At 43.1% G+C, this 11,866-nt stretch overlaps 1 protein-coding gene across 1 annotated transcript in view; it reads left to right on the plus strand.

The window, feature by feature from the left end:
* Positions 1–6,300, plus strand: part of HIP1R (huntingtin interacting protein 1 related) — a 65,747-nt gene extending 59,447 nt beyond the window's left edge. Inside the window, exons 30-32 of the mRNA XM_081175489.1 lie at positions 1,573–1,634; positions 2,745–2,945; positions 4,081–6,300. Coding sequence (XP_081031615.1) covers positions 1,573–1,634; positions 2,745–2,945; positions 4,081–4,119 — 302 coding nt within the window. The 3' untranslated portion in view covers positions 4,120–6,300. The remainder of the gene's footprint in view (positions 1–1,572; positions 1,635–2,744; positions 2,946–4,080) is intronic.
* Positions 6,301–11,866: the final 5,566 nt, after the last annotated feature.

Here is an 11,866-nt window from a genome sequence, read left to right on the forward strand (position 1 = left end):
ATATGAAAGGCCGACAGAGTTACAGTGGTACCTCAGGTTACATACGCTTCAGGTTACATATGCTTCAGGTTACAGACTCCGCTAACCCAGAAATAGTGCTCCAGGTTAAGAACTTTGCTTCAGGATGAGAACAGAAATTGTGCTCCGGCGGCGCAGCGGCAGCAGGAGGCCCCATTAGCTAAAGTAGTGCTTCAGGTTAAGAACAGTTTCAGGTTAAATACGGACCTCCGGAATGAATGAAGTACTTAACCTGAGGTACCACTGTATTTATTTATTATTACTGTTACCCATACTCAGGGTGGTGTACATGCTGCTCCTAATTTATCCACACAACTCTGTGGGGTAGGTTGGGCTGAGTAACTGACTATCCTGGGCCCATTCAGGCCGCAGTCTTAAAATGCAATTACCAGGAATTAAGGCACCATTGAGACTCATTTCGAAGGAAATACAGTGGTACCTCTGGTTAAGAACTTAATTAATTCTGGAGGTCTGTTCTTAACCTGAAACTGTTCTTAAGTTGAAGCACCACTTTAGCTTATGGGGCCTCCTGCTGCTGCCGCGCCGTTGCGCAATTTCTGTTCTCATCCTGAAGCAAAGTTTTGAACCCGAGGTACTATTTCTGGCTTAGCAGAGTCTGTAACCTGAAGCGTCTGTAACCCGAGGTACCACTGTAGTGGCAGGGAAGCACAAGTGGGGAGGGGGCTGTTGCTTTCAGGTTCTGCCTGCAGGCTTCCTATAGGTATCTGGATGATCTCTGTAAGGGGAGGGTCTCTCTGGAGTGAAACCAGTGCTTTAATCACTGAACTGGACTGACTCCAGTTACGTTATGTTACACAGCACACTGTGTGATAAACACTGGAATTTGCTTCCACAAAATGTGGTGCTGGCCACCAAGCCAGGTAGCTTCGAGAGGGGATTAGACAGTTCCATGAAGGAGGAGGCAGCTAGCCATAGAGACTAGTCATGCTGGCTCTCTGGGGCTGGCCTTGTGCCTCTTGAGTTCCTGGGGAACACAGGTGGGGGAGAGTGACTGCGCTCCTGTCCGGCTTGTGGGCTTCCCCTCTAGAGACATCTGGCTGGCCTCTGGTGTGGCCCATCTTGTCTTCTGTGGTTCTCAAAAAGAAACTACTAAGCTGTTCATGAGAGAGGAGTTATTTTGCATATTAAAAACCCCTGCCTAGCCTTTTTATAGCTGTGAAGTTTTATGCTTGGTGCCATGTGCAACTTCCAGGGAGATGTGGGCAGAACTTCATTGAACAGCCTCGTGTATTGGACTAGATGTGTCGGGGGCAAATATGTTCTATTGAACAGCAAGAGGCTTTTCTAAAAGGTGCAATAGCACAGAAGGCTTTCCCCAAATGCTGTTATTGCTCAAAATGGTGAAGGTTTCCAGTCTTTCCTGCTACATACTAAGTTGCTCAACACTCCTACTGAAGCAAGAACACACTGGTGAGGGGCTGGCTGGGTTTAGGGTAGCAGAAAGTGGCGACTTTTCAGTTTTAAAAAATGCCCCCCACGTCCTTGCTGAAAACATATGTAGTTTCTACAAACTTGCTTTTCTCTTCCTTTCAGAGACCATGGACTTCTCTGGAATGTCCTTAATCAAACTTAAGATGGAGGAAATGGAGACACAGGTGCTGTTTGGGTTCTTTGGAAAAACAGGGGAAGTGTTGAAAAGATTCCTGGGGAAGTATAAAATAGAAGCTGGGTTAATCGTTCCCAAAGTGACTCTCAGACAAGAGCCAACTGCCCCTTGAGCATCTGAGGGATGAGATGTCGTCAATGGGACATCTTTAAATAGGCCATGCAGACTGGGGTTTCATACTGGTGTTATGTAAGCCATGATTTGTTTGCTGAAGAGCAAGTTGAAAGCAAGCCTTAATAAGAATGGGCAGTTGCTGCCTCCTCCCACCGTATTTAAGGCTACAGAGGTTGAGCCTGACTCTCCTTGCCCAGTAGCCCTTCTTTGGATCTGTCTGTCTGCTCTAATCCTTACCTTTTCCCACAACAGTGACTTGATTTCAGCATGTCAGTTACAGCTGGCAGAGCTTGGAAACACAACTAGCCTTTCAGATGCTGGTGTCCTCCAGCTGTTTTGCACTACAACTCCCATCAGCCCCAACCAGCATGGCTGTGGGTGATGAGAGTTTCGCATGGTCCAAACCAGTTGAACAAGCTGAGCAAGGGGTGGACTCTGTGAATGTTTTAGTAACACATAACAGCCAAGGGTTTGAATATCACAGGGCAGACAACAGAGCATGGAGAAGCAGAGGTAAATGAGAACAGCGTGTCTTCGTTCAGCTATACATACCGTATTTTTCCATGTGTAAGACTAGTTTCCCTCCCCAAAAAATAATGTCAAAAATAAGGGGCGTTTTATACACGGGGGCATCCTATAGATGGAAAAATACGGTACTTGGTCCCCAGACCCTATTCTCCAAGCCTAAGCAGTTGTGCCACGGAAGACAAGGCAGTTGAGAAAATGAGGTGTGGGACACATGTGGGGCTGCGTGGATGCAATTCCAGGCATAAGGAGGAGAAAAGGCAGCAGTGGGAGACCTTTTGGCCACCTGGGAGTAGAGATGCCAAGTTAGAAATATTCCTGCACTCTGGCCATGGGAGTAGATCTATGGATAACATGTGAACTAAGCAAGAGTGACTATGTTCAACAGCTGCATAAGAAGTGGGGTGTCTCTGATATTTCTCACTCCCCATAGCTCAACAGAGAATGTTGCTTGTTGCAGGTGAAAGTGCTAGAGTTGGAAAAGACCCTGGAGAATGAGAGGCTTCGCCTTGGTGAGCTGAGAAGGCAGCATTATGCCTTGGCTGGTATTGACTATGAGAGCGCAGAGGGGGGGAAACCAACAGTTGCCCGCAAGCCAGGCAGCTTAAAGAAGCCTCCGGTTGCTCAGAAGCCTGTCCAGTCCCTGAAGCCAGCCTGTGAGGTACAGTATACTCTCAGCCGCAGAACAAGGGGTGTGCATGGTTGCAGAAAGCAACAGCCTTTTCACAGCAGTCAGGCCCAGAAAACATTATGAGGCTAGCAAGCTTATGTGATTCATTCATTACCAGGATAAGTGCATGTTTGTCACGGTTGTACGGGATTCACGTAGGGAAGCCAAATCGAGTTTTCCCCTCTGAGGAATCCTCTGGAGACTCTGCTTGCCACAAAAAATGGTGATTCCCAGGCAGTGGGCATAATACTGTGGAGGGTGCAGAAGAGCACTGCAGTGGCTAAAGGGAGACTGAGGAACAGGCTGGGGCACATAATAGTGTCTGTAGAATGGCAACCAATGCTGCAGTAGTAGATTAAAACAAAACTGCCTGACCTCTCCTGTAATACTAGAAATTTGGGGTCACCCCAGTGAAACTGAAATCAGCAATACAGGAAAGTATTTTGTCACACATCTAGTCTGTGCAATCTGCTGCCCCAAGATAACTGCCATTTGCTGAATGAGAAAACACAGCCGTTCACAAGCTGGGGCAAGGGGGGGCAACTTGTGGCTCTCCAGGTGCTGCTGGACTGCAGCTCTCACCATCCCTGGCCACTGGTCATGTGGGCTGGGAGATCAAAAGCCTCTGGAGGACCACCACAGGTTCCTCATGCCCTTGGGCTCTATGCCTCCAGGCTTAGAGGCAACAGAGAAACATCAGAAGGCTGTGAACCTCCTGGGGTGGAAGATGCAAGATGCTGGACTTTGGAAATAATCCTCTGGGCTACTCTTACTGAAAGGGTCACAAGCTAGAGGGAGCTTCTTCGTTTTCATTTATAGTACGCCATCCAGGCTCCAGGACACCCTTTCCAGCCCCTACCACTCCTGCCCTTTGGATCGTTGGAGGGCTGGCAACAACTGTTTTCCATTAACTAACTGATACATCCCTAACTTGATTGGACACAAGATTTTGCCTTAAAAGCATCCCCTCTAGTCTCAAGCACATAGAACTGACATGCATCATCCAAAAACAGCGTGTGTCTTAAAACAGTTGCCACAAATAGATTGATTAAATCTCATTGCATTAAAATTTCTTTTAGTTGGGTAGTAACAATCCATATCTTATCATTTTCTGTACCTGGTCCAGGAGGATGGTGTGTTCCAGGCACATGTTGTCAACTTCTAAGGTGTAAATGGCAAACGACTCAACCTGGAAAGGAAGAGAACAGCAGCAAGAGCAAAGGGCATGTGGGATTCAGCTTCTAGCCAGCTTGATTCTTCTTCCTGCTGCCCGGAGGGGTTCAGGCACTGTGCCTTGCCTGCTGTTTTCCTGCAGGCTCCAAGCAACAGATTTCTGGGCGGAAGACTCAAAGACTGTTTGCCTTTCCACAGAGAGGGGGCTGCTCTGGAAGGCCCTGAACTATAGACATTCCAACATTTAAAAATGTCTGTGTTTTAAACAGATACAGATTGGATAAATCCTCAGTTGCCTTGTGTCTGGCATTGCCTTTACACTGAAAACTTACTTCCTTGACCAAGAAAGAAGCAAAGGTACCTTTGAATTGTATAGCTTGACCTGATCTGTAGTAGTAGAACGACTGCTTTCTTAAAGCAACAGTAGGCTGCCTGTTACCTATGTGGAACACAGATCCTAAATGGGAAGAAAGGGGAGGGTGAGGGGAGAAAGTTTACTTTGTGGATATCAGTTATTTATAAGCAATAGGAATCTTGTGCTGTTTCGAGTAAACGTTGGTGTACCTATCACTGTACTACAGGAGCCTTTTTCAAGAAATGTGATTCCCCCCCCCCCCTTTTTAAGTAGGCTGTTTGGATTTCTTTGTAGTGTTTATGCTACAGGCTGAAAAATGTTTCCCCCAGGATGAAAACTCTGAAAAGGATAACAATCTTTTTAGACTGTCAGTTTTTGTATACGTATTAAAAAGGAATAGGATTTATTTACTGTACAGAAAGGTTTGACAACTTCTAGAAGCACTGCAAGCAGAGAAAAAGTCTACACTGGTTTAAGGTTATAAAATTCCAATTTAGGAATAAAATGTAAAAAACGACAACCACCCAACTCCTTTCACAATTATTGATGGAAACAGTTGTAGAGTTTGACATTTAATAGGGGTGATGGTGGGGAGCAGGAGAATTTGCAACTTATAGGAAAGCTAAGGGGGTGGGAAATGAACCAAATGCTAAATTTTAATAGGACTATTTAGCTTATTAAAATGGATTAATTGCCTGAAACCTTGTTCAGTGTTCTGTTTTCCTGATATTTTTCTAGATCATATTTTTACAACTATTACTTAGTATCACCTCCTTGAAGCTGGCTGGCTTCAACATATGGGCCTCTTCTCTACCAAGTTGTCCAGCTTGGCTTCTCCATTTAAGCCATTAATGATATTGCTGAGCAGGTACCTTACAACTGCCAAGTTCAGTCCTTCAGGCCGACTCTATGTAAAGGTACCTTCACTGGGACATTGTTCTTGCCAAGTGTATCTAGTAGAATTGTAGCCAGGGCAAGATTTCTGCTATTGGAACTGAACCATGGCCATTATTTTTGGTGCTCGTTGTACCTGCAAATTGCAAAGGACTTTAGTACCACAAAATAATTATCCTCTCCTTTGGAGTGTTTCTACTAGCAAAAACAATGACATTTTAAGCAAATAGTTGGAAGTCTGCCTTGATTTGTTTACACTTTGTGGTATTCTTGTACATAAGCAATAAAATAAGACAAGTGGTGTGTTAGGATACTGAAATTGCTGTGTGAATGTCTGAGAAAACAAATGGGTTACTTCTTGCCTTGACGTTCCAACAGTGGTAGCTGTCAAAATTAAATGGTGCAGAATTCTTTTCCAAAGTCAAACCAGCCTCAGCACAGAAGCAGTTATCTGCATAGTTAACATATTTCCCTTTTGACGGTTAACTAGGTGGCTCAGTCACTTTTTTCCATCTTTGTCAATGGGAGAGGAAAGCAAAGCGGCAAAGTGGTCCTTTACTGAGCAGCAATCGCACAATGTACACTCATGGGGAAAAGAAAGTACACCCTCTTTGAATTCTCTGGTTTTACATATCAAGGTGTTGCATTGGCCCAGTTGAAGTCCAGACCTCAACTCAAATGAAATGCTGTGGCAGGACCTTAAGAGAACTGTGCATAAACAAATGCCAACATTGTAAAGAAGAGTGGGCCAAAATTACTCCACAATGATGTGGGAGATTGATAAGTCATACAGAAAAAGATTAGTTCAAGTTATTGATGCTAAAGGTGGTTCTACAAGCTACTGAATCCTAAGGTGTACTCAGTTTTTCACACATGGCTTCTCCATTTTGGCTTCATTTCTGTTAAATAAATCATGGAACAGTGTCATGTGTCATGTGTTGTTGTTCATCTGAGATTGTATTTACTTAATCTTAAAACCTGCTAAGGAACAAATTATTGTTATGTCCTCATATATAAACCCACAGAATTCAAAAAGGGTGTACTCCCCCCCCCCCGCAACTGTAAGAATTGAAAAAGGTAATTTTGAGAAGACACACCCATAAGCCAGTGACACACATTTGTACAAAATCTAGCATTTTTTTATTCGGTAATCACTGCAATCTTGAAATTGTTAACAGCCAATTCTACAAGAAAAACAAACGGCTTTCAACACTGAAGCTCGTTTTGAAACCACATCCTCATCAGTTGTATAGCACAAAGGAAACTTTTACAGACTTGTTACATTAGGAACAGTCCTACTTCCAGAAGTGAGATTCTGCTAGAGGCTTAGTTAAAAGTATCCAGTAGCTTCTCTGGGGGTTAGAGGCAACATGGTGCATGTCTTCCTAAGACTAGCTTACCCTGGGATGAAGTGCCAAGCAGCCTGCCCCTGAGGCACAAGCGACAGGATGATGCCTCAGAATGCAGCCTACTACAGAGGATTACCAAATTGCCAGCATCTGACACACCTGCTTCTCTATTGGACTTAAATACACTGCCAGCCTCCCTTAGTAAAACTAGTTACCTATCCTAAGTTTGACTCTTCTTACGTACTAACCCCACCCCACCCCTTCTGCATTCTGCTGCTACCACTGGATGTATGAAGCTAATCCAGCAAAATCCACTTATACTTTCCCCACAATATATACAATTACGAAATAGGCATGGTCTAATGTCAAGCAAGTACACTGTGAAATTCCCATTCACAGCAGACATCCCTCCATGTGTATACTCTTATAGAAAGGGCAATTAAGACAGTTGTGTATAAAAAAGTGGCTCTCCCCTCTCCAAAACACACACACACAACCCTGCCAAGGGAGTATGGCTTTCATCACCTCACAATAGTGTATGTTCAATGGGTGTTTTTTGTTTTTTTTTTTAAAAAAAATCACTAGCTGCACAATACAGGTATAATGAACAAAAACACATTTGCAATGTTTTATATAAAGGTCAGCAAAAGAGTAATATCTGAAATGGAACACTAAAACAGTTTATATTCTAACGCTATTTAAACTTCTGAGCTTCAACTGCTTTTGTTTATAAAAAAAACTTGTAAAGTTTTCAGGTAACATTTGCCACTTGCAGGCATCTGAAGTCATATGTTGAAGTGTTTTGAAGAAGGTTATGACCAGGCGGCTCCTAAATTTTTTGCCACTACTGGAATCAAGTCTACTCCATAAAGGGGGAATGTTTGCTCAACACTTGTTCACAAGGTGATCTGTAGATCAAGAAGCCCCACCCACGGTGGAGTGCCTCCCATTCAAATGCCATTCTCACTTTTGTTACCCCACAACTGGTTGCTGGTGGCCAAGCCCCACATGTAATACTTCCTTCTGTATGAATGCAGAATAGAAGGAAGTGGGGCGCAGGATCAGGGTGCAAGCAGCAGGTATTGGTGGGGAAGAAATCATTCATCCATTTGCATCTGACTCCTTTGGTTTCATCTCCACCCAGGTCCCACTTAATCAGAAGAAATGTCCAACAGTGTTCTCTCGTAAGAAGCGTTGCATTCATAAGACCTCACAGGACAGCTTGCTTTCTGTGCTCATCCCCCAACATTTTGCTGAATATTTGGACTTCCACCATGCAAGAGGGAACAAAAGATCTTGCCCTCCAGAATTCATGCAGTTACAAACATTTGAAAGTATGTCTTGCACAATTAACAACTGCATTTCCTGCTACTACTATTTTGAACACAATGACATCTAACAAGTGCTCCACTGTAGCACCAGCCAAGCGATAACCCCTAAGCCACAACTGCAACACCTTCCTCCCCTTGCAGAGCCCCAGGTGGCTGTTGCCTGCATCCTCCTTTAACTGCCACATCTGGGACAAACAGAAGTTCCTCTGGCAGGCTTGATTTACCAGCCTGCTCACTGGAAGGCCTACTGGGTCAGCCCTCCCCACCTTTTCCTTGATTACAGCAGTTTAGTAACAACGGCTACCAACCACATATTTACACTTCTCACCACAAGCGAATTGCAGATACTGCCTTGTGTTTACTTTCAAAATCCTGCATCATAAAAAGAAACCCTCAGAAAGGAGCTCTTAGAAAAAGACAATTGAATGGCCACTGAATTGAAAGATATGCAGGTATCTTTTATCAGCAAGTCACAAACAGTGATCCTAAGGCACACATCAGCCATGACGCACTGCTGCTGGATACAAAGAGAGCCCACTTTTGTTGCTGGTAGTGTGGTTGTCTTCTCCATGAGGAAACCCTGAACAGTTCAGCAATTGCAAAATACACTGTTGCTGCTTTAAAAGGCAAAAATTCTTTAAAAACTAGTAACGGGCTTTGGGGTTCTTCCTTGATAGGGACAATCACTGTCTAAAAACACTTTAGAAAGTATATAAATATGTTTTGTGAAATTTGTAAGTGGGCTTGTGGCCGCCTCTGTTGCACACAAAGGATGCTCACATGAGAAGCTATCAACTAAGGTTACACCACCATTACAAACTAGAGAAATGTTTAACCCGTTTAGCCCTGGAGAATCTGTGAGAATGCCAGTAATTCTACCACCAGCCCAGCACATGCTATCTAAACTTAAGATGCCTCTGCCTCAATTGGTCTACCTCAATTTAGACATTTGCCTCAAGTTTTTTCTTTTGAGTGTGTAATGCTGAGGGTGGTGGTGGAATAAAGATAGCCAACAGTATACGAACAACCAATTTCTATTGTTAAACAAAACCTATTTTTGAAGGGGTGGGCAGACATAATTGGTACCTACATTGTGTCTAATTTGAGGGGCAACTGACAAGAGTTATAGCACCAAACAGAGGTCTACCTTTCACTTAGGCACTCAAGTGTGAGCTCTGAAGCAGCAGGAAAAAGATGGCTACATTAGCTCCAGTGTTTGTATTCTGGTTGCTAGAAAAAGGATGACTTATCATCATGCTGAATGAGTAACACGACTGGCTGAAAGACTCACCCAAGACTGAACTTCTGGGAGAATCAGATCTTCAAAATGAAGTAGTGTTACAACCATGGAATGGCCTTGACAAGCCACTCTGGCACCCCAAAATGCATTCAAATGACTCATCTGAACAGGTTACAGACAACTTATTTGAAACACAAACCAATTATTCAAAGGCTGTTTCAGAAGCTTCAGTTTATGGCTCTGTCTAGGATTAAGTCAGGCGTCTTACTCATTCAGCCCCCTAAATCTTTTAGGACACAGAAGTGACTCATAGGAGTCCTCCATGCGCCTCCAAGTGCACAAGAAGCATCCTTTACAAGAAAAATTATGAACAGATGATTAAAGGAACCAACTTTTCAAATTCACCAACCTCCAAAGGTTCATATTCCACACACAATAAGCAGCACAGAAAATGAAAATGAAAAAAGGGCAAAACTCAAGTTACCATGCCCAAATAAGATTATAATAGATACAGAATTCAGCAAATACAGGTATACTTTTGTCACCATTTTTTTAAAAAAGAGATCTTGTGTCATCCATGGAATACTAAAAGCTCATACCTGATCAGACCCTAGAAACCATTTTTCCTACATCAAGCTAGAATTTCACAATTCCCCAAGATTTGCACAGTAGGACTTAGTCATACACTAAAATCAAAATCTTGGTCCTGGCAGAATTAGCCTCAGAGTCCCACAGCCAGATGGGAAGAGGATATCCTGTTCCAAGGCAAGTGTGAATAGCCTCTAACAGAAAAATGGCAGTTCAAGGACGGGCACAAATGCACACGGATTTCCCATGTTTCATCTTTTATCTTCCAACAGAAGATTATGGCTTGAAGAAAGAGGCTTCCAGGCTGAAAGGTTTTTGCATTTTGCTCTTTTAGCCAGCTTGCCCAAAAGGGGCAGTGATCAGAAGAATGTAAATATGATACAATATAAAGTTTCTTATGGCCATTTTGTTTTGCAAAGCTGACAAAAAATTAGCTCGTCGTAACAAAAAGCGCACCAGTTACAGTCTAGGATGGCGTAGGGGGGGGGGAGAAAAGTGGCAGAAAGAAAGTTGGAGGGTTCATAAGGAGGTCTAGATTGGCAACTGCAGCTTGGTTGGTTAGTTTTTAAGTAACTGTTAAAGGGCATTATGCATTAACAGCAGGCCTTCTTGAGACTTCCACTGTAAAACAGTTAAGGCAGGTTGCTAATGGATGTGCTGCTGCAACAGCTTCACACTTTCCTCCTTGCACTCTTGAGCTGTGAGAAATGCATGCTTTGTGAAAAGCTGATAGAAATGAAGAGTGTCGCTACAGCAGCTTTAAGGAAGCTGCCTATGGATGGCAACTGTTTTACTTCCATGTTCTTCACAGTCAAGATGCACAAAGCCGCAAATTAGTTTGAAGCATGTTTTCCTGCCACAAATTATTGAAGTCCAATGCAGATTCTCTCTCTCTCTCTCTCTCTCTCTCTCTCTCTCTCTCTCTCACACACACACACACACACACACACACACACACTTTACTTAATTTGGAATTAAAGTAGCTGTAGCTGTAAGCATCAGTTTCTTCTTACTTCTACAGTGGCCAGTTTGAAAATCACACTCATGCCAACTACCTTAAGATACACCATTCAATAGCATACAAGGCAATCCTGCTGACTACAAAGAAAGAGCAGCAGCAATTTAATCTGTATTTCGCTTCAACTAATTTCATAGCCCCGTACAGAACAAACTACTCCTGCAAGATGCTGTGCTGAAAGGCTTAAGGGAAAACTGGTAACAGAAGCATTTGAGAGCGGAAGTAGCTACTCTGCTCTAACTACATTGTGTGTTAACTACTGCTGTCTCTGTATTCAACCCTATACCTCTATCACACCTCAAAAGATTTTACTTTTTTCTCTCCATCGGCTTCTTAGTAAGCTTCTGCTAGTTTTATGCTGAAGAATGCAAGAGCATACAAAGACAGTAATCAGCAAGGTTATCTTGACCTGGAATGTGGATGATTCCCCTGCAAAATTTAAGGCTCAGAACCATTTCCTACTGAATTCAGCAACAACTATCCCTCTCCAAACACTCTTGAAACATTATTCATTTTACAGCTATCCACGCTTATTAAATTGAGAGATCAATCAAACACACCAATGAGCAATGATGTGAAATTGGTGTGATAATCCCTCTATGATCTTTTACCCCCTGCTAGACTCTTGGAAGAAACTCCAATGCAATGAAAAAATTGCATTTAGCATATTTAGCTGTTATTCAGGGCTCTGTCACAGACCCATCTGATAGCAAGAGTGAGCCCCCAGAAGGACTAAAGCAACAATGAAATTTCAAGACTCTGAAGCTGTCACATGACTGCAAAAGTTAATTAAATACAAAAAACTAACAGCCAAGATTCATTCAAGAGCAGTCAGTCTAGAAAAGTTTGTAAATGGAAGCAGGTCTTCAATTTTAAGAAACAAAAGGTTTGGAAGACTAGAGGGGCATGGAGGGAAGAGAAAGCTCTCTCCTGGCTCAATACGAAACAGATTCAAGGTTCTCCA

This window comes from Podarcis bocagei (genome assembly GCF_964188305.1).
Source record: "Podarcis bocagei genome assembly, chromosome: 16".
NCBI classification, from domain to species: domain Eukaryota; kingdom Metazoa; phylum Chordata; class Lepidosauria; order Squamata; family Lacertidae; genus Podarcis; species Podarcis bocagei.